The sequence below is a fragment of the Melopsittacus undulatus genome, chromosome 2, assembly GCF_012275295.1.
Source record: "Melopsittacus undulatus isolate bMelUnd1 chromosome 2, bMelUnd1.mat.Z, whole genome shotgun sequence".
Classification (NCBI taxonomy): Eukaryota; Metazoa; Chordata; class Aves; order Psittaciformes; family Psittaculidae; genus Melopsittacus; species Melopsittacus undulatus.
The window spans coordinates 51,072,170-51,096,003 of record NC_047528.1 but is presented as its reverse complement, the minus strand read 5'-3'; the positions used below and the strand labels follow the sequence as shown (position 1 = coordinate 51,096,003).

At 43.2% G+C, this 23,834-nt stretch overlaps 1 protein-coding gene across 1 annotated transcript in view; it reads right to left on the bottom strand.

Annotated features, from left to right (window-relative positions):
* Window positions 1-19,713, bottom strand: part of CLDN10 (claudin 10) — a 56,224-nt gene extending 36,511 nt beyond the window's left edge. The window contains exon 1 of the mRNA XM_005144749.2: window positions 19,500-19,713. Coding sequence (XP_005144806.2) covers window positions 19,500-19,713 — 214 coding nt within the window. The remainder of the gene's footprint in view (window positions 1-19,499) is intronic.
* Between the last annotated feature and the right edge of the window lie 4,121 nt (window positions 19,714-23,834).

Genomic DNA, 23,834 nt, shown 5'->3' with positions numbered 1-23,834 from the left:
TGTGTGTAAACTGAAGTATTCCCAACTCAGTAACATTACTTACAAGATTATTCCTATATACAAGATTGCTGTTTGTGCCTAGCTCCCTGGCAACCCCTGACCTCTCTGAGAGCAGGGGCTGCCCTAGATGGCGTGTATCCTAGTGCTCCCAGCTAAGGCTCATCTGGAGTTGCCAGGCTTATGAAAGGAGTTGCTACCCCCCTTTAAGTGACATATTATGCCTCAGACTTGCATAAACCCAGATTAATTGCCTCAGTTGTAGTGTATACCTTTTCACTGGTCTTGCTAAGGGAAGCTAGAAGCAGATTAACGAGTGCTGGGTGTAAGTTTAAGCTTTAATGACATATGTTAGCATCCAAGGGTTATGCAAGATAGTATTTCAAATGAAATGTACTAACATTGGATGCTGTTTTATGTGTTGTGGAAATTTTGCTGGATTTGCTTACTCTTTCATGTCTTACTCATAATTGGACTGGACATCTTAACAAGATGGCTTTAGGTTTTTACTAATGAAGCTTTGAATCTCTAGAAATAGGAGTTAAAAGCATAGAAAATGACCCAAACAAACAACAAGGTTCACATTTCTGGGCATTTGAAGGACAAAAAGAATTACCCACTGTAAAAAGTCTCCTTTCTAAGTAAAGCCCAGGTGAACATGCGGGCATAAAGAGCAACAGGAACTGGAGCAGGAAGCAACACCTGTGGCTGGGTAATGTGACACTTTCCTTTTTGTCTATAGGTGAGAAAAAAATCGGTTTTCTGTGTGCACAGTAATTTAGGGATCCCAAAATAAAATTTTTAGCCATATTTATCTCAGAGAATGACATTAAAATATTTAATCCTGCCACCAAGGCAATTATTGATGTGTCTACATAAAATTCTTCCCCTAATGGCTGTTTGTTTTCACTCACTCATCATGCAGACTGTGTTTTGCCCTAAGATGCACTAAGGCTTGACGTGAAACTCAGGAGCTGGAGAGGTCTGGTTCCAGTTTCCCACGCCTAACACGCTGCCTCTCGTGGGTTGCTGCCTTCATTACTCAGCAGAGGAAGGTGACCTCCACAGACCCATGGGTGCTGCAGAGCAGTCAGGGGCCACTAAGCCCCTGGCTACTGCTGTCACATATGTGATTTCCTGTCCAGCAGTCACATCATAGCAAACAGTTCTGGCTCCCATCTGATTTCTGTGTGTGGTCTGACGATATTTTGATCCTTTTCTTCAAGACACTGAGAACTGTAAGCCATAAAACACTTCAGAAAGAGGGCTGGGGTGCTGTACCTCCTTGATTGTAACAGAAATGATTCCAAGCTGGGAAATGGAGCAGTGACTGTCGGTATAACTCCCAGTACCCTGGAGGAATAGCCTGACATAAAGCCCACAAACCCCATCAGTCCAAAGGATATTTTCCTTTTGTTTTTGTGAAGCAGCATGAACAAACAAGCTTGATCTTCTTCCACCTCCTTCTTCCTCCTCCTCTTTCATAAACCTACCCACTTCCTTTGAAGTTTGCTCCATAGATCATAAACACTTGGGGACAGATCTGTACTTTGTGTTCTGCGTTTGCACAGTGCCAATTACAAGAGGTATTCCTAGAAGCCAATAATAATAATAAATAATAAACACTGTTCTGGTTTCAGCAGTTCCTGATAAGTGCAAACAGAGCACAATGCCTCTGTTTGGTTCCTTTGTGGAGCACTGCATGAGATGTAATCCCCCAAATATGTGAGTAGAGTTGACCATCAGCAGAGCAGTGAAAATATCACATGAAGCAGATTCAGATTCACAAATTCCCTAAGCACCCTATGGAGCTACACTTTTCCTTCTGGTCCTTGTCAGTTCTAAAATCTGCACAGCCTTTCTGATGCAAATACAGTACTGACTTCAGTTTGATGCTTTAAGAGAAAGTCTGCAACATTATGGCTGGAATTAAATCATGGATATGGAATTCAGTAGTATACAAAGTACCTTAAAAGGAAAGTAATGTAAGTCAAATTTTAGCACTTCTATTTGCCACATTGCCAAATCTAAACAAGGCTCCTACATTTCCATGAGGAAATGTGAGATTTCTCTGCCTCGAGGTTATTCCACTAAAAAAATACACATCTGAAGTTTGTTCCCTAGTCTCTTTTTGGTGGAATTTGGTGTGTGCACACAGGGGTGATGGCTTGTCCTTTCTTGTATATGCATGTGGAATGCTCCAGTAGTGAATAAATGTGACAAAAGCCGTTACTTTTAGGATATGTCCTACTAAGGGACTTGATAAGAGATGAGCAGTTTTAGTTTTGGGAGAGGCTTCTCACGGAAACAAGCTCTCAGTAACGGAAAGGAGGAGAAATCCTGTCTCTGAGAGACCTCTCTAGGACTGCTTCTGTGAGGAATCCCATCATCAAACTGAGGTGAAATGCATTAATTGCTTTAATGCTTAGGCATGGGACCATACTCACACCATCCCCTTGCAGATCTCCTTGGACAGGATCATCAGCTGCCCTTGGCATAGGGAGGACTGGAGAAGGACAAGATGGCCGTGGCTGCGCAGGAAGGGAGTGATATCACTGGCACAATGAAATTTGGGATGGAAGGACAATGGGAGACTCACATCAAAGCTGTGAGACTCAATGTATCTAAATGCATTCTGGGTAAAGGAGAATCTGCCCCTGAACCCTTCCATACTTGGTTTCAGAGGCTCAGACAGCCAAAGACAGTGAGAACTGCATCCTCTATGCACAAGGCCAGTTAATCTGCTTACTTATCTGAGGTTAGGCACCCAAAGAGTAATATTTTGGACTGAGATAGCAGTTATTGGGAAACAAACACCAAACAGATAAAAAAAGTTTCCTCACAACATTTTTAACTCTCCCAACCCATTTAAAAGCCATGCTTCTTTCCTCCCACAAGGTGCTACCATACATGAGAGCACTGTGACGAGGCATGTCGTCGTCTTCTCATGCCCTACTTCTCCCCTCCTGGGATCTGGGTCCTTTGCTGGGCTGACAGGCATCCCAAGGAGTGGCATAAGGAGGACGCTAGTAAAAGAAGTAGCTTTAAGAAAGTATTTTATATGAAAATAATGATTAATATATGAGCTAAACATAAGGAGAACTGGAATAGTTATGAAGGCATTACTGTTATTGTTTTGTCTGTATATTAGGACAGAAAAAAATTAAAAGAGTTCAGGTTGTTTGTGTTTTTTAGACCTAGTGAGATTACTTAAGGCAACATGGTTTGGATAAAGCAGTCATGTTACCTTATCCCACCTCATGTTGCTATGTGCTCTGCCCCACACACTCCCAATTTTTGTTGTTGTTGCAGTAGAATGTGATATCTATAAACTTACCCTGACATTTTCTTCTTAAAATATTTGTCAATACATTTTTAATAGGTCCAAGTTCTGTTTGCCTGATTCAGTCAGGGTCTGCTGTAACTCCATCAAAATCTGTGGAGTTTCCCTGGCATCAAAGCTACAGCAATTTAGGAATGACTCAGGCTTTGAATTTCTTGGATTTTGCTAGTAGGAACTTGGAACCAGCAATGCAAAAATTACTTCTAATCACATCTGTAGATCCCCTTTTACTTCCAAAGATGCAATCTTCATCATCACATACTCTGGAACAGCGCACTTGCATTCATGTTTAGAAGCTTAATTATGCATCAATTACACGGGGGAATTTTAAATAAGATTTTCAGATCCTTTTGTTTCATGGATTTGACTAAAAACATTCTGTTTATTTTGGTATCACTCTCTTAGCTGGCATGACTGATTTATCTGATGACTAATTTATTTGACTCCAGCCAGAAATATGCTGCCAACATTTCAACAAAGGGCTCCTTTGGAAAGGGTTTATATTGTCTCAATGCGTTCTAACTATTAAACGCTTTATGAAAATGTCCATTGATACCCAAGATCTGCCTGGCAATGAGACAAAGCTTTCAACAACTGAGCTTAACCAGCCCTTCCTCTTGATTAGCCTTTTTGCCCGCTGTAACTAGTTCTCCACCAGCCTGGTATTAATGAAGCATCTTTGAAGAAGGATAGGATTAATTCTGCACAAGGAGAATGTGGGATAGCTTGACTTTGTGTGTGTGTGTGTGCACACAGAGCATGTTTTATGCAAAAGCTCAATCAAAACAATAAATGGCAGGCTTAGGTTTTGAAATAACTGGCATTACCTCTTGCATGAATGAGATCCTGGCTGTCAGTGAATGCTCATCAGAGACTTGTATTCCATACTCATGCCCATCACTATGATTAAAGAGGAATGTAGTTTCTATTGGGGTATCTAGCCTGTGTGAAAAGAGGGGCAAAAAGCTTTGTACATCAAGGCAGTTTGAGTTTGGTCAGCTAAACGTCTATTTAATGAAGACTGAATAATGTGGGATGGAGGGGAGCTCCTCAGTCTGTGGTGACATTTTAAAGGCTTCAGTGCTTTACCCCTACAACAGCTTTTGGTGAAAGCATGTCTCTCTTTGGGCACAGACTGTGAGAAAGGAGAAATGAGAAATATGGGAAAATTAGCTGCAGAAGGGAAGAAGGAAATTGCTCTCCATGTGTATTCAGGCTTGGACTGAAGGCTGTGGGTATAAATTGCATCCAAGTAATCTGAGGTAGCATAGGATTCACCCACAGCTATCTGCTGAGTCAGGGTAGGATTCAGTTGAATCCTGCTGGTATGCCCATACCTTCAGTAATCATCCATCTGCTTTACTGTCAATTAATTGGCATGTCTAGATGGATCCTCTGACATGGTGTAGATGTCTCCCAAAGACGGATCCTATCCTAGAAGGGGACAGGATCCCCTGTTCCAGTTTGCCTATAAGGTGATCACTGGGTGACTAGCTCACACATGGCATTTTACACCACAGATGCCTGAAGTGGTCTGGGATAAATCTTAAACCTATGCTTGAGATCCAGTGCAGTAATTTTAACACCTTATCTGTACCCAGCTTCAGGTACCCGATGAAGCAGGACATTTCCTAGGTAGGAAGAAAAGAGAACTACAGAACCCACACCATTCAATATTACTAAGTGTGACTGTTCTGTACACAAGATTATAATCTCATAGCAAATCTCAGCTGTTACAGAAAACATGAAGCTTATTCAAAGCATTGCCCTCCCTGCCAGCCTTGCTTGACTCTTCCCTGAGCTGGCCACCAACTGAATGGTTTTTGTTCAGATTCCAGTCTAAATGCTGGTTTTAGTTGATGCAAGATTGTACAGCTTCAGTACTTGAAGCATTTTGGCCTGTATTGTCTCTCTGACTCCTCTATTTTGGGCTGTTTCAGATATGTTAGGAGAGTATTGTTTTGCAGTGAAAATAGCACAGAGGAGTGAAAAGGGATGAATGTGAGTGTGCTGCCTTTGCTTAGGGCTGTATATCTCTTATCAATATCTAGGCCAAATCATGGGCCAACCTTTGCAGACCAAAATTCACTAAAAGACTTTTGTAGACCAAAGGCTACTAACAACTGGACCTTAGGCACTTCATTAATTGTATTTTGTGAATTACAGCTTTCCACCTAAGCATGCTGCAAGGGGGAGTCCAATAGAGAAGAGGTGAGGATATCAGGGGGACATTTCCTTTCTGGCAGGTAGAACTGACCACAGGGTGTGAGGCTGGGCGGCTTCAGACAACCAGAGTAAAACAACCACAGAATAATGAAATTAAACTAAGGGTTACAGGTAAGCTGTCCACAGACAGATGAAAATGGACAGTTGCTTTTAGGGTAGAATCTAAACCCGCTAATAGTTTTTGTGGTGATCCAAGCTTACCAGGTCCTATGGTATTGCCACTGGACATGGGGAACTGATTGCGCTCTTCCTGTTTGAGACAATTTTCATACATTTGAAGGATATTTTCATACCTACAGTCAGTCTACTGTTCTTTAGACTAAATGGTCTTAACTCTTCAGTCTTTCTTCATAGGTCATGTTTCATAAACTTGAGGGATTCTAGCTGCTTTTATCTGTGTGCTCTTTTCAAGTTCTCTGCATCTTGCTTCAAGTGTAGTACCCGAACTGGACACAGTACTGCAGCAGAGGCCAAGCAGAAACTCTCAAGCTATTTTTCATAAATACTTGCCTTTTTTCTTTTGCAACATGGTACAGTCTATGTGTCATGCAGTTCCTGATCCCAGCTGAGAGGATCCTGGATAGTGGATTGATCCCTCCTGGTCCACCTACCCAGACCTGATACCTGACCAGAAGCTTGTGGGAATTTTTTTCTGTTGCTTTCCCAGTAAGTTGTTTAGAAGGGAGAAGGTAGATATCTGGGGCAAAGGAGGGGATAGCTTATAAAAGCTTAACATCACTTGAGCAACAGTACTGGGTCAGACATAGCACTGAACTAATTTATGATCCTGTCTCTGCTAGTGGCATGAAGGAGACAGTAAGGCTGCAGAGATGTGGAGAAAAGAGAAAGAAAAGAAATAAATCCATTTAGAAAATATTGCTGTTGGTAGAACTGAGTGAAAGCAGATGTAACTCAGTGAACTTCAGACCTTGAAGTAATGTTATTGAGAAAAGTGAGCAATGCCAGTGAAAAAATCTCTGGCTCTAAAAATCATTTTATATGACTCATGCATGATAGAAATTAGTCTTGTTTGGAAGCAGAATTTTCCTCATAATTTTTTTCCTCAGAAGCCTTTAACACCTAAAATACAATTTTATGCTTCCTAGTTCGTCTCCGTTGTCAGCAGTACTTTCCCTCCAGTATTATGAACTACAACCATCTTGCTGCAGGGCTGTGTGATCAAACAGGCACAATACAGAACTCTGATGCCGGACACAGATGTTTATTTGAAATGATTCAAGGTGGTAAAACTGCAAAGAACAGGTGGTTGAGAGCACTCAGACTCCTCAAATGAGATCTCCCACTCTTTATTTTGATTAAAATACCAGAAGCTTTTGGAAATGATCCAGTTTCTCCCAGTTGAGTGGTTAGCCTTTGCTGAGATTGTGGGCAGCTTGGGCCCAGTTCCTCTCTTACTGTAATTGGTGGCCCAATTTTCAACCCCAGGTCAAGGCAGAGTCTTGCACCTCACAAGCTCATTTTCTGCTTCCCTAATGTTCTGCTTCCATCAAGCTGTCTGATGTATTTTGGGTGGCTGTGCCCTATGTGTTTTATCCAGAGCTCTTTTGCCACTCTGTGGCCCCGCTGTCATACACCAGACTGACTTCTCTGGGCTGCAAGTCTTTTGTCTCCTTGAACACAGTTCCCAGAAAAGAGGAGTGGAAAATAAGGCAATTCCTATCTCCTTGACTCTACTTTTGGTGGGACACATCTGAGTCTTGCACACTTAGAAGTTTCTGATGGAGTGCAAACCCTATCAGCTCACCCAGACAACCCATCGTGCCTGTGCTTGCCCTTAGGTCTCTGCAGGAGCTGGAGCAGCCAGCACACTGCAGCACAACTAGCAAACGACCTTGGCAAGCACCTACATATTTGCATATTGTTGTAAACATAAAAATAATAATACAGATGTGTGGGATGTGGGGTGGTGTGGAGTACCTCTTAATCAACAAGGTCCACAAAACTCCTTCTTTTGTTTATAAGGAGCTGCAGACCAGAGATGCCTGGATTTGCAGACAGGAAGGGTGAGGGGGGAAAACACCCCCACTTGTTTTCTCCTTTGAGCAACAACATTTCTCTTAAACTTAAGCAAAGAAGGTAGGGAAGCCACTTGGCAAACAGACTTGTGTTAAGTACCTTGGCTGGAAATGTTTATGCTTGTTCCTGTTAACACACACAGCGCTCTGCTCCATGCGTGCTGAGTGGAAGGAGGGGAAGGACCCACCACTCCATGTAGCCATCCCTCTCACAGACCAGGGCACCCCAGCTCCACACGTCTGGTCAGGAGTTTGCACACAGACAGAACTGCTGCCTGCAGGCAGCTGCCTTCAGCTGCCTGTATCTCCTTCTGCCTCTCTCCCTGGCTGTGTCAGCACAGCACTTTGGGAGGGACCACTGCCAACAACCAGGGCAGGAGAGCTTCACCACTCAGAAGGAAGCTGCCTGAGCCATGGGCTGGGGGTGTCCACATCTCTAGTGAAGCCCAGGCCAAAGCATGACTATGGTAGTGCAGGATGCCCTAGCCACAGAGACCCAACTGGCCATTGATCCTCTGAGAGTAAGCCCTGTACCACAGTCCGGAAAGCAGCAGAGATGCACAGGTCTAGAGAAGCACAACCTCTTTGCTCCCTGCTGCACCCTACACTGAACTGCACCATTGCCAACTAGTGTCTCATTTGCTTTAGGGGAAGGTGGCTCTACTGTATGTGGCCTCCTGCTCTCCTAAAGTCACACATTTCCAGCTTTAGATTATTTCTTTACCTTTGATTATTCCTTTACCTTTGATTATTCCACCTTCCACCACAGCTGAGCTCCCTGTGCCTCCTGGAAGGAGATACCCATCTCAAACATCTACACAGAGGCAGTGGTAATGGGCTGGTCCCTCTACAGCCTGTGCTATTCAGTGTCAGCCAGAAGCAGGAGAGGAGCCATGTGATGGTCTCAGCTGGAGATGCCATTTGGACAAATGGGCTGAGGGAGAGAAGCAAACAAGATGAATGCCATGGGATTGGAAGGGGTTATGCAGGATGGCCATGCTGTGCTCTCAGTGCCTCGGGCTGTGACCTCCCTAAGAGCTCCTGGTGAGCAGTGCCAGCCTGAGGTGCTTGCTCAGCCTCTCGGATGGGGTGAGAAGCCCTGGCTGCTGTCCGCTGGCTGGGAAGGCAGGAGTATTTCTGACTCAGCAGGAATTGACCCGAGTCCCTGGCAGGGAGGACAGCTAACTTTCTGCCTTCCACCCGTATCTTGCCCCTGGCTCTGGTGAGTGCCCTTGCTTTAAAAGTCAAGGTCCAGGGCTCTGACAAGGCCAGGGGGTGATGTCTCAGATTTTTGGTCAGGCTGTATCACCATTTTGACAAATCCCACCTCTGTGTACACCCAGTATGCAAATATCTGTAGCCTAGCAGGATGACTCCCAGATCATCAAGGAAGCTGAAGAAACTTTGGCTTTTGCACTGAAAGGTCATCTTTGCTTAGATCTGAATGGGGATGCATGAATGAGGGTCAAAAACCTCGTTGTTTGCCAGCCCTGCACCAAGTTAGGCAAATAGGTCTGCTCGATGGGGTCCTGAGCTTTGCTGCACACAGAGGCACAAGAGTCACAGACAACTGAAAAAGCTGACTTTCTGTAAAGAGCTGAGTTTCTAGGGAAAATGTTAGGTAAAGATGAAGTTGGGAGTTTCATAGTAGCCACTAAGTAAAGCAAAGCTATTTGCGGTATGAGAATGTTGAAAGTTAGAGTAAATAAAAGCAAAATTGTCTGTTTCATTGGTTTTGCTAGAATATAATTCTATCATGATTTGTAAGGTGGAATGTTTCCATTAAAATATGCTATTGATAAGCCAGATGCCATTAATGATTATTTAGGTAATTAAATTACTTCTTTTCTCCACTTTGTGGGATAACCGTTTCTGTTATTAACAAAAGGAGTCTGACCCAAGGCCCAGTATGTGTTGTGATAATTGCTTGGGTTGGGATGCCAGCCTGGGGCAGCAGCCTGGGCTTGTGGTGGGCTTGCAGTGGAGAATGTGTTAATACCTCTGGCAAGTCCTGTTCTCCTGGTCACCCAATGAAACCCTGCACTGAGATACGGTTAGTGAGTCACTTTCACTGTTTCTTAGTGGCTGGGGTTTGGTTTCTGCTTTTGCTGCTTACAGGATGAAATATCAATAGAAAGGCTTTTATGTGACATTCCATGTTATTGTTCAGAAATTCATTTGTGAAGAAGGAAAAGGCAGTCTCCAAATAACAGATTTTGGCGGATTTCCATCTGCAGCGGAAATTTAGAACTTCTGAGCTCTCATTTCCTCTGGAACTATGAATCAGTGTGCCCTGACTATGAGCCCGAGACACATCTTTGTGTCTGCTGCTATCTTCAGAAGAGCAGTCCCACATGCAAAATAATAACAAGTATAAACATTAGTAGAGTGGACCTGGTAGAATTATTAGCATATATTATTATGAAAAGAAATTTGTGAGAATATTTTTATATTCAGTTCTGCTTCTCATTTTGACTGTCAGGTTATGTAATTGCACTCTTTCAAATACCAGTAGAATCTACAGAACTAAATTCTGGGAAAATCTGGGGCTAGAAGGGAAATTTTGGAGTCTAACCTAAAATAATTTTATAAAATAAGGTCAGCCATACAACTGATGGTGTATGGTATTAAAATCTCCTATATGGAAGTCATGGTCTATAGAATTCAGCAGTATATCATAAGTCTTAGGATGTGGAATTAAGAAAATGCTATCTTTAAGCAGGCTAACCCTGAGGATGTGTTTTACCAGAGCTTGGTTAGTTACCTCCAGACTAACATGTTTTATTTAGAATAGTTAACACAGTGATCACGTCAGCAGATCACTGGGTAAGATCTGTAGAAGCTTTCAATGCCTCTGCTTTGCTACCTCTTTCAGATCCTTCTTTAGAAATATAAGGGGCAAATGTGTGGGTGACCACTACAAGGTATTTAAGGTGCAAGAGGAATGAAAAGTTCTCAGGAGATTGGATTTCAATATGTGCTTTGCTGGATTGAGAACATCAGTGTTAAAGTTCTAGATTTTTTAATATTTGAGCAGGCAACAGTTTTTCCCAGCATCCCATAAAAGTAGCAGAACAAGAATCTGGCTTTCCAGCTTTCTCTCCAGGCTAGCATATTCACCCATTCTCTGACAGTCCTGCACCTGGCACAAAGTAGAAACCCTTGTTCTACGGGTCCATCCTATTTAGCCATCATCCTTGTTCTGGGATGACTTCAAAGAGCTAAATGACAGGTTTAGGGTATACAGTAACAGATTCTGGTATATATCTGCTCAGTGTTGTTGGTTATCTGTGCCATGCGTCAATGGACGCTTTAACATCTTTTGTTCGGTTTCCTTTGGTCCTGGTCTCATGTCTTTCATTCATTTCTTTCAGACAGAAAGCACCCCTTGGAACAGGAAGACTTTGCTGGTTTATTATTAACAGTGAAACTAATGAAGGTTTGAACACTTGGCTTTGTGACTTGAATTTTGTTTTGAACAGATGTATGTTTAACAGAAAAAAAAAAAAGGTAGTAAGAGCCTGGAAGATTTAATGGCACAAACCCATTATTAAATCCTGAATACCATCAAAATGGAGGTGCTGCTTCTTCACTTTGATAGTGGAATGTCATCAGAAGTGCCCCTTTCCTTGCTAAGTAATCCACTGCTGGGTTTGTCCATCTCATACCTTCAGTTTGGGACCCTTCTCAGCTGACCTGCTTCCAGTCCTCTGCCTCACCTGCTGCACCTTGGCTGCTCCTCCATATGCTAGGACCATTTGGTCCGTGGCTCCATGAGCAGCTACAAGGCTGTGCTGGGCAAATGAGGCCGTGAGGGGCATAGAGCGGGAAAAGAAATTGTCCTTGCGCATAACAGAGCCCTGCTTTAAGGCACAGCCATCTGAGCTGATGTGCTCTTTTCTGTGTTAGCAAATGCAACCCTGGAGAGGAAAGCCATGCATGAGCACTTTGCTTCATTGTAGAGAGATCAAGTGGATGGAAGGCATCTGTTGGGCACAGCCAGAGGTCCCTCACAGTACTGGCACCAGGACTGAGTCAAGGAATAAATGCCTTAATAAAGTGATAATCTGAAGCCCTCCGTTACACCCCTGACAGCACCACCGCTTCAAGCATTTGATTTCATTAGAATCAGTGAAACAGCCAAGAAGATACATCCATCAGACTCTAAACCACCAGTGAGTCCCATGGCACCCACTCCAGGGAAGGCTTGTAAGGATAGCCAGACACTATAGAACTCGATGTGTGTGGGATATGGAGAGGAATCCCATGTGCATAGTTTACTAAAATAACTGCACCCATTGAGCATCCTGCTTGATACTGCAAAACTATGTGTAAGAACCATGAGACATAGAATAACACCTACACTGAGGTATTTAATACCCCATTGTCTCACAGCAATTTGCTTTCTCTACCACACTGGCACTTAACTCACACTTGCCCAGCCCACTCCATACGGCATCCACAGGAGAGATTTTTATGTACATGTATTTTTTTCTTGTGGTTTCTCATCTCATGACCATTGGCTACAGTTATTCCCCCTTACCTGTTCTCAAGCTGCTTGCAGCTCAGCCTCTCTTCTCCCTGCCCCTTGCACCACCCTCTGCAAATGTCCTATGTGCTAGAAGGCTAAGGATTTAAAATCTTAAATCCCAGCAGTGTGAATTATAAAATCATCAGCTTTAATGATTTTTACTTCAGTCTCCCTGCCTCACCCATCCACCTACCATGGCTGGTTTTGTCAGGTCTCCTCTCCCCTCCTGCTGCAGGGACTTGTAAAAATGAAATGGGTTCTATCTCTGTAACTTTGAATGAAGTTCTGATTGTAGCATAACTGCTAAAAAGATTAGAAGAGGTACGTTGGCCTTAGGCTCCTCAGTGCAGGCTAGAGGGAAGCTCCCCTCACCCACCCCAGTGCTCACAAGGCAGACCAGGGCACAAAACCTGTTTGAACAGAGGTATTTTAAGATGTTGGCTGCATACCAGTTACTGCTGAGTCCTATTCATTTTGCAGTAGGCTCTCTGCTGCTATGTAGGAGTAATCAAAGAAAGCTGAAAGCAAAGCAGAGATAACAATCTATCCTGGTGTGAGTATTAGAAGATGAAAGAGCTTTGTTATTAATGCCCCAGTAACAAGTTTTGCATTCCCATCCTCGTACCAGCTGCATGGGAACCCACACTAGCAAATAGAAGCACTTTACACCTTTCAAACCTCCGGGGTGGTCTTCAGCAGGTCCACCCGGGAAAAAGCTATAAGGATGATGGAAGAGAAGCACAAGCAGCATCACTCTTGTCCAGGCCTTGACAGAAGTGAAAAAGGTCTCAGCGCTGTAACCTCCACTCTTGTACAGAGTTGGAAAGACAGAAGGCTTATAGCCCAAAGAGACGCTGCCAAATTGCCAAGGGTAAACAGGAGCTATGAAGCCAATTGGTTTACAATGCTGCGTGTTTACCTGCAATCCTGCCGATTTTAAAGCAGTGTCAGAGCCTGTCCTTTGAAACCCACCATCAGCTTCTCCAAAACTGATGGCTGCCTGTGAAAGCTCCTACCATCAGTGTTTTCCAGCTGGCCCTGAGCAGTCTAATCCTGTAGTTCTCGGACTCTCTTTATGTATCTTTCTGGCTGCAGATGCCTCAGTAGGCACACCTCTTTCCAGTTTGCCCCATAGCTCTGGACTATTCTGGTTCCAGGAATTGGCCAGAGCCAGGCAGCCTTCATAGTAAATAGCATTGTGGTTTAGCATTCATGAATTTTCAGAGCTTATAGATTAAAATCTTGGAAACAAAGAGCTTGAAGAGAAAACAAAGTTTAGCAAGCAGGATTCCTTCTGAGTCACTTCAAAATCCCTAACCTATATTTCAGCTCTGACATCCAAAAATCCAGGTTTCAGAGAGCTGTTCTGCCTTATAGGAGATTCCTGGCCTCTGGATGCTTCTTTTGGAAATTACCACCCCTATGGAAGCCCTGGGTTTTGTTCTGCTGCGTTTTGCTCTTTCGCTGCTGCTGGAGCTTGCTGGGGAAAGATCTCTTGGATGCTTAGGAGTTAGCCCCCTTCTTCGGTTCATATCTAATCTGCCAGGGGCTGCTAGGTCAAATGTGACTCTCTGCTTCTTGAGTGGCCCTGCTACATATGAATCAACTCCTTTCCTTACATAAAAGCATCCTCAATAAGATACACTATGTCTTGGACAACTCCTACCTAGGCTGCACTGTTTCATTTACTTTCTCCTTTCACTTTGCGGGGTGGTGGGAGGGGAGAGTGTGCAATATGACAGATTCCAAAAACATTTGCTTTATATTGTCATGGTCAGGATGTCTTTTGACCTCTACTGCATTACCAACTTCCTCTAGGGACGAAACATGTGCTTCAGGCTATCTTGTTTGAGGGGAGAGCAGACTTAGTCATCTAATGTCAGAACAGAGGCCACAAGCATGGGAAAAGGCTTGCTACAGTCGAGAGGCAAACTGTGGGAGCAGAGAACTTTTCATTAAGAAGATTCAACACCCTATTTCCCTGCATACGCAAAAATACCCATGCTGGAATCAGCATTTCAGTCAGTCTGTTGACCCTTCTGCCTACTGAGAAATGGAGAGTACTTTGGAATTAAGCCATAAAGCTCTGTGAGGAATTCTGGCCACGTCTCATGGACACTGTTCCCACATCTGTGCTATTGATTCTAACGTCTATTTCTTCTTATACTGGTGCAACTTTACCAGTGATGGTTTGAGGTTGATTTTTTTTCTGTTTTTTTCCTAAATCAGCTAATGGATATTGTATTCAGAAAAACTGAACAGAGGAGTAGCTCAGACTATCAAAAACAAAGCAACCATGCCTCCCCTCAGTTAGTGCTTTTCCTAGAAGGATTTGCTTGCTACAGGAAATTTCTCAGTCAGTTATACTCTAACCTCAATATCAGACCACTGTGACTCTGTCCCTTTAACTACCTGCAGTATCCCTCAGCAGATCCTTCTGTGGCTGGCCATCAGCCTAAAGAAAACCTCCCTGATGGATTTAGGGGAGACCTGATAGCAGCCCTAGTACATACATGCGGTCTACAAGAAAGAGAAGAGGGACTTTCTACAAGGCATGCAGTGATAGGAAATGGGGAAACAGCTTTAAAGTGAAAGAGGAAAGATTCAGATTAGACATTAGAAAGAAATTCTTCCTTGCGAGGGTGATGAGGTTGCCCAGAGAAGTTGTGGCTGCCCCATCCCTGGCAGTGTTCAAGGCCAGTTTGGACAGGGCTTCAAGCAATCTGGTCTAGTGGAAAGTGTCCCTGCCCGTGACAGAGAGGTTGGAACTGGATGAGCTTTAAGGTCCCTTCCAGCCTAAACCATTCTATGGTTCCATGAATTCTGCCTTCTGTCTGAGGGCTGCAGCCATTCACCCCTGGATGGCGGCCCAGACCTCTCCCCTTCCAGCCTCTCGAAGGTGCAGTGCTGATGCTCTGCCGTGGCTCTGGGTACAGTGAGACGGTTCCTGTCCCGTGGCCGCCCACCGGGGCAGGCCGGGGCCGCTGCCTTGCCAGGCGGAGGGCAGTCTGTGTCCCCCGCCCGCCCCCGGGCACGGCCGGCGCTGCCGGGGGCCGCGCCTGCAGCACCATGGAGAGAGGAGCGGCCCGCAGCCCACGGGACGGCACGGGCAGCGGCGGGGAGCGGGCAGGAAGCAGGCAGAGAGCGGGCAGGGAGCAGGCAGCAGACGGGGAGCGGGCAGGGAGCAATAGGCGGGGCATGGGGATCCAGCGGGCAGCAGGGAGCAGGAGTGAATTCTGTAGTCCCAGCCCTCACTCAGCCTGCCCCCCATGTAACCCCCTTGTGTGTACAGAGCAGTGGCATTGCCCACTGGGGGATATAGCACTTAAGTTCCCTCCTCACAGGCTCTGGTGAAGCCTGGCCTTTGCTGCCACACAGTTATCTGGCTGGCTCGTTGTTGACTGGCAGCAGTCAAATTGATAGCGTGTTTTTCCTGGCAGCAAGTTTTTCTCTAGTGAGAGAAACTCTCATGTCGGTCCCTTCCTGCTCTGGGTTGGGCTCTCTGGGAAAGTTGCCAGTGTCACCCCGAAGCATGTCTGGAATTGCTCTCCACACCCCAATGAACTCAAACAGTGCTTGCCTATTCATGGCTGTTCTGGGTACAGGTGCTACAGTAGTAGTTGTCTTGTTTCAGCTTCCTTGCACCCCTTAGCTGCATTACAGTGAGTGGCTTCATGAAACAACAGCTCTGCATTTGCCTGTTGATGTGACCCAAAACAGCTGGGCATTGCCCTTTCCATATTGGCACCACAAGGATAGTGATACTTGCCCTACTTGGCTCCATCAAAACAGGTATTAGCAAGACTAAGAGATCCCAGCAGAAGATCTGAGGCTCAAACAAGCAAAAGTTCAGGAAGGCACATTTATTCTTTCTGGTACACTTCCCTGAATGCATGGCATGGAAAACCAGGGAGTTCAGAGGAGTCACAAAGCAGCGTCATAGGCCTGGCATGCAAAGTGCTGAAGAAATTGTTTGAAGAAACCTAGTAGCTGCCCTGATAGACTAGGGAAGTGTCATAGGAAAGGGATGTGGGCACAGTTCAGTTTGGTAGATACACTTCTGTATTTTATGTGAATGAATGGTTCTCTGCAGCATCACCAAGAGCAAAATACCTAAATAAAGTGTCCAAGCCCTGCCAGACAACTAGAAGCTAGTTCTTGTCAAATCTGGAATTGTTAGAATTCAAGATGATAAACATGAGAGGAATGAGAAGAGAGGTAACCACTGCCTGCGGGGCACTGAGGACTCAGCAGGAGACAGGGTCAGTGGGAAGTCCACTGTAAAAAGTCAGTATCTTTCTGGAGTCTTTGACAGTTCTGACTCCAGTGGAGTCAGGGGCTTCAGTTCCCAGGCCTGCTCTTTGAAAGGTCTTTGTGGGTCTTTCTTACTGATAAGGGGTCAACCAGAGGTGAGTGGGTTTGTTAAACAATATCATGTCTCTGCCAGTTTGAATTTCTGCCTAATACCATGTGACATGTGTGCAATGGGCCCTTGGTTTTGATCATGCAATTTCCATAAGTATATCTGTTGCACTGATAATCATAACCAAGTTATCTGAAGAGACAAAGTTCCCAGATAATATTTAGTTTCAAGCTTGCCATATTTGTGTCAGATCTGATGAATGACTTTGCTGCATACTTCTCCCAGAGCAGATGATTTAATAAAAGATACTGCTTCTTCCCACAAGCATTGCCTTAAATGACCGTAGTTACAACACTATTACTATTAGTGCTACAGTAAATGAGCCGTAGTCCTCCATGATCTTTCACCTGAATGTTTCAGTCACTGCAGTGGAGTCCACTGCAGCTGTACATGTGAAGGTACATTTGGTAACTGCTCAGATCTTTTGGACACTGTTAGCAGTGTGGCTGTGCTAACCCAGACATTCAGAAACATGAACCCCTCAAGATCTGTAGGTGGGCTGGGCTGCAGAACCTGAGCTCTTACTGTCTTGGCTATGCTCCTATCTGCACAACCAGTCCTTTAGCTGAAAGTTGGTTCTGGTAAATACCTGCATACTGCCTATGACTGCAGGGTAATCCTGCTCAAAGAAAGACCTCTGGAGTCCATTTTTTGTTTATTCTGATTTGAACAGGGGAAAAAAAGAAATCTTTAAACTTCCTATAGCTTACGTAAAAGCCTCTCTTGCAAAATCCTCCCAAAAGGGCAACTGAAACTTTAATAATCAAATGAATCTGCTTTGGAATAGAAGTGACTCATGTTATTTACTGCTAATGCTTTCTGTGCAGTAAGCTGAAGATGGGTAAGGAGGAATAGAGTGAGGAGCTTGTGCAACAGAGTTACCTTTGGCTATAGGACAAATTGCCAATAGATTCTGTGAAATCATAAACATGCAAAAAAAAAAGTTATATTGCCACTCCATCCTGACATTGCTATGCCAGTAATGATGATATATTGAGACTTGGAGGACAGAGATGGGAGTTTGTTACTTCTTTAATCTGAATGTTTTATTGTTTTACAATGTAGGACAGTGAGAGTGCAAATCTTTCCCTGTTGAACTCTTGTTTCCACTGGATTACCAGGAGTTTATGTTTAGCAGGTTTTCCAAACAAAATACCTCTTAGTGTTTATGCTACATGTAACATTACCCTTGGCTGATGCGTGCACTGGCAGGTTAAAATTAGATTTCCTAAATGTCAGCGCAGCAGCTTGTTACTCTCTTATCTTAACAAAAGTGTGCTACTTTAATTTGTTGTGAGTTTCTTGTCAATGTTGCCTTAACAGCAAGCAAGAAAAATCTCACTCAAAAGCTTAAGTATGTATTTAAATGATATAAAATGATAGTAACGATTCGAAGAGGCAAATGGATTACAGATTACATATTACAGAACTGATTATTCCAAAAGCAGCTTTTGTACTACTAGTAATAACAATAATGGTAATTTCTAGTTACTGAAGTACTTAGCCGTGCTTTAAACAAATTTTATCATATGTGCCTAAGGGGAAGTGTTAATTTTTTTCTTTACATTTCAATGGAAATAATGCATAAAGCGTTATTTGCAAAGATACAGTATTTTCTTTTAAAGCATATGTATTAGTTTCTACAGCTTTTAAGTTCTTTTTGATGAACAACATTCTTAAAAGAAATAAAACTATTCATACCCATTTATAACTCTCACATGTGATTTGTGATGATTTGGAGCAGGGTGTGATAAAATGTATACTGAAATGATGCTGAGTTTTATATCAAAATCCTCTGCAGATGTAAGGGTCAATCTGTATGTCCCAGCACACAATCTGATGTAGCAGGTGCATGAGAGGCAAGAAAAGGTATGAATTGGTAGCATCCTCATGTTTCCAGGTTTTCTCATGTGTGTGTGGGGGGGGTGTGTGTGTCTATGTAATACGGCAATAACCATACAACAGTACATATTATATCTCATTCAGCCACTGGCTATTAATATCTTAGAATTGTGCTTTCCTTCCAGTCTCACAAAAGCTTTGGAAGACTGTCTCTGTCTAGCCAGGATTTCTCTTCTGGTTTCCTAAAATACCAGTATCTTAATCCATTTTTTCCTACTCTAGCCTGACTCCATCTTGCTTGTGTGCTGATCATATCCAGGAGAGAGCAGTCCCCCTGCCCTTGTCCTTGTGAGTACTTACCCAGTTTTACTGAAAACAATTACCTTGCCGACTGTCTTGATGCTTAACAGCAAATAGAAAGAAAACCCTTTCCATTTGCTGCTTTACACAGAACAAAACAGAAAACACATTGCATAGTAAACTTTCAGTCAGTCCCTGTTGCTGAGAAAACCTGTCCCTGAGATAAGGCAAGAAGACCCTGTTTGTTTTTACACTCTGATAAATGACTTTCAAATCCAATGCTTTCCATTAAAATGGACATTCTGAAACAGCACACCTTTGATCTTTAAAGTTAAATTATTAGCCTGTGATACAGCAACTAGATGCATGTGCACTTAATTCCCAGAACATGAATATTCGCGTGGATGTGGCTTTTTGCTATCAAATTTCCTTAGATACTAAAAAGAGTGCTGATAGCTGTCACAGAACTTCCTATCTTGATGCTTAACTTTTGTGTGGAAATTAGAGCTGTAAAACAGTTTAGTTCTCTGCTAACGGTAGTTTGTTACTGATAATATCTTTACTGGAACTTTGTCTGGTATAGTTATCACATATTACCAACCACAGAGTACAGCTTACTGTCTTTCTTGGAATACATACCATTCCTGTAAAGTTGTATCTGGTATTCTACCTTACTTCTACTCATCACAATGCTTTAATCATAATCTCTTGCGCAAGCCAAAATAATTTTTTTCTCCTCAGGTTCACATCTCGCAATACACACAGCTTTCCATATGATACAGTTAAATTACACTTACTTACCTTCTACTTTGAAGATAGTAAGGTGAGGTCTGCAGTGAAAAGCACCCAGTGCATTGCCAGCACAGTTCATCCAGAGACCCTGGAAAACCCAGGTTGCAGTGATAACAGATGATGCTCGACTAGTGACTTTCCACTCATTCGATGCAGTAGCAGCAATAGCAGCTCCTAGCCCACAGAAACAAAATATGAAAGCTATAATCTGTATTCCTAGCATGTTTCTCTGTAACCCAGGGACTTAGTAATGCCACTATGTGGAGAGAAAAGTACTTCAGTCATGTGAGTAAGCAAAAAGGCATAACATAAGCAAATTACACTTGAAGAAGTTCAGTAACACTTGCTCTGGAAAGTTAATGTGCCTGAAAGAAACTGTCATGCTTGAGTGACTCAAGAAAGGCCCTAGGTGTTATAATGTCAAGGAAGAAAGACAAGGCACAACTTTACGGGAGCTAATTACCAGTACTTACTTACTAATTTCTAATTGTAGAAATTAATTAAAGTGTTTCCATATTTTTTCAATTAAGGTATTCCAGTTAATGCTTAATTTTTAGTTAATTGGAAACTTACAACCATTGGGTCTAGCAAAATAAGTTCAGAGTCCAAACTACAGCGCTATTTAACAGATTACCATAACATTTTTGAAGGATCGCACAACACTTGAATATTTTTAGAAGCCTATGAAATTAATTCAGCCATAAGCAGCCAACATTCAAGCAGCTCTAAACCAGTAGTATCTTGAAGGCAGCATCTCTGGATGTATTTGCAGGGTAGCAAACCTAGGGCAACAACAGAACAGCAAGTGGTCCCTGAGCAGTCATACAGCTGCAGTAGCCAGCAGAATGAACCTCATATTCTCTGGTCAGTAGAAAATTTACTGTTTCTTATGGAACATCTGCTCTGCACAATTAACACAGTACAGAAACATGTCCCACCACCAACTGAGCTCCTGCAATCACACCATGAAAAATGCTCAAATAATGTAACTGATTTAATAAAATGTCACCTTTAAAGTAGCAGGCACTGACAGCACTACATTGAAACTGCTATTCTACTTCCAGTTCCTGAATATACTGTCATTACTGGTGTGGGACCTACGCATGGTTTTGCATTTACTGTGTACAGTTCTGGTATCCCCACCATAAGGACATGGAACTGTTGGAGGAAGTCCCTGAGGATGATCAGGGGGCTAGAGCACCTCCCATGTGAAGTTTGCTAAGAAAGGTGGGGCTGTTCAGTCTGGAGAAGAGCAGAAGAGTCTCCACCTCCTTCCAGTATCTGAAGGGGGCCTACAGGGATGCTGGAGAGGGACTCTTCATCAGGGACTGTAGTGACGGGACAAGGGGGGATGATTTCAAGCTTAAACAGGGTTGGTTATAAGGAAGAAGTTCTTTACTGTGAGGGTGGTGAGGTGCTGGCACAGGTTGCCCAGAGAAGCTGTGGCTTCCCCATCCCAGTCAGTGTTTGAGGCCAGGATGGATGGGGCTTGAGCAACTTGGTCTAAGTGGAAGGCATCTCTGCTGATGGCAGAGAGGTTGGAACTGGATGATCATAAGGTCCTATCCAACCCAAACTCTTCTATGTTTTTATTATTCTACATGTGTGGCCTTCACTCTTCTAAGATATCAGCTTCCAGCTTTATTCATGCCCCTCCTTATTCCCTGATCCATTTGTCCTGTTCTCTGAAAGAGAAGCATGTATCTCTTCTCTTTGGTGTTGCTGTATGCCGTGTGGTGACATGAGATCACTCTGGCTATTGAGCATACACCATCGCTTTTGACAATGGAAGTAGTCTATTTTTTTTCTCTTTGGGTGCCTCTAGTGTTGCTTCTCCATGTTACAGCTGTGATAAATACCACATTGAATTTTGGCATCAGAGTTTTTCTGTAGACTTCCCAGATCTCAAGTAGGGGTAATCAAGGATGCTGAAATATCATTGACATTCCATGTGAAGAACAAGAGGAGCTTTAGTGAGACTGTACAGCTGAACCATGATCTGGTACTTCCACTTTAACCAGCCTTTGCCTCAGGGCTGAGAAGTAGGCCCCAGAAGCATGATAATATAGAACAGGCAATGACACTACAAGTAGGAATTTCATTTCAGAGTAATTAGTACACTCACTTCCCACATGTCAAGGGCAAGTGGAAAGCTTTTTATTAACACAGCCAGCTTGGGACACACAGAAAGTTGCTTTGCTATAGAGCAGCACTATAATATAGCAGGTTGCTTTAATGATGAGGACAATATTACACAGACAGGAAGCAATTTTTCCCGAGATGTCATTAGGTACCTTTATTTTTTTAAACCATCCCAGTGACAGAGGTATTGTCTTGGTGCTCAGAGAAGCTCAAATACATGTTTTACATTTAATGCTGAATTCAGGCCTTGTCCTGAACTTTCTCTGTGTTCTCACTGATCCGGATAAAAACTGTGGCTCATTTGGGCTGGAAAAGCAAAGGTGACTGAATGCAAACACTGTCCCACCCCTCCCTGGTCTGCTTTCTGCTGTGCATAGCAACGTGCCTCATCAACACAGCCTGTGAGGAGCTACTGAGGCTCAGCAGGAGAGGGCTACCTGCTTGCTTCTTAGTGACCTGGCTCAAAGGCAGTGGTGCTTCCTCATTAAGACCTTGTTCTTTTAAACCTATCATGCTAGGAAAGGTTTTCACATTTCTGGTTTTAGATAAACTGCAATACAAACTCCTAAGTAATTTCCCCTTCTCACTCTTAGATGATCATATACAAAGGTTACATCCAATACATAATCACTTATGAGTGTCATGCTCCTGGGACACTGAAAGTCACTTACTTTAGTGGAAAGTGCCTGTAGGCACCACTTGAACTGTAGACTACACTTTTACAGCTTAAGGAGGACTTAGTGGCTTCTTGGCCTTTACCCTGATTTGCCTCTAGTGCATGACTTTGTGGAAATTCATGGTTACAAGCACTTCACCCTGTGTTGTTTCTAGGCAGTTAGTGTGTGAGTGATAACTAAATTAAACAGATACTTAAGGGATAAGAAAGAAGTAAGCAGTCCTGTTTACAACCCTCATTTCTTCTATAATCTGTCAGGAAGCAAGTTAATCAGTCATTTAAGAAGTTCAAGGAAAAGTTGAAAGTTAACCTGTTAATGGCGTTTTCCATTATACCAAAACTTCTTTTCTCTGTTACTGAACAGACAAAAGTTGGAAAACAGCTGGGTGCTTAAGAAGTGTTTAAACACAGAGCTGGAAAAGGGAAAAAAATGCTACAGGCCTTTGTCAAAACATTTTCCCCAAACTCTACAGATACACTAGCTAATTATTTGAGGTATTGCAGTGTTTAATTCAATACTCTGTCAGTAACATGTCATATTCCTACTCATATTCTCCTTATAAATCAGTCCAGTGACAGTTCTTAAACACAGAAACACCTTTTTAGCAGGGCAAGAGTGATTATATAGGTAAGCTGTGGCCTCTGGTTTGTGATTTCTACTTCAGCCTATGTTAATTGCTGTAACCTGCTAGCTGGAGGAGTTCCCAAGGCTGGTATGTTGGCTGATACAGACCTGACTCAGCAGTCATATGACAGTATATGTTTCTCTCAGGAAGATATAGACTCTTAGCTAAACTGAGTTAGCTGTGGGAAAATTTATAGTAAAATTACAGAAAGAGCTAAGTGCAAATCAATCCTGATGTTATCTGCATAAGAAACAGGAGAGCTCTGCAAAGGAGGTACCTAAGGTAATGGAGAAAGTGTCCCAGATAAATAAGTACCAATGCCAAAGATATCCCTCTGCAGAGTGGGTGGACAATGCAAACTGATCCTGAGCACTGTGGAGGAAATTATGAGAGGCCTAAACAAACATGAAGAAGTTGGATAAGCTGTAAAACTAGAAGTTAAAGAGACTGAATGTGTGATTCATGACTTCTGGACAAGCTGAAGAAGTAAAAGCATTGTGCAAAGCGGCAAAGAAACCAAAAAGCCTGGAGGCATCACTACTCAAGACATGGCAAAGGCTAAGCTGTATGGCAATAGGGCTGGGCCAATAACACAAACACAAAAAGGGTTCTTGAGAACTGGAAGCGAAGTATGAAATGGTGTTGCAAGTAGAATTACAGTTCAGTGCCAGTTCCTGCTGACTCTTCCAGATGCATGCACTGCCTGGGTAAACTGACAAAGGCTGAAAAAGCACCTCCTAAAGGGGAATTTCAAGGAACAATGAAATTCCTGTAAATGGAAAACTTGAGGGAAAAAGACAACTGCACATTTTACTATAGCAAAAGGACAATATCAGATTGTATACCAATTGATGGTAGTTGTGATCTGAGATATTTGCTGCTCACCTTGCTACTCATGAA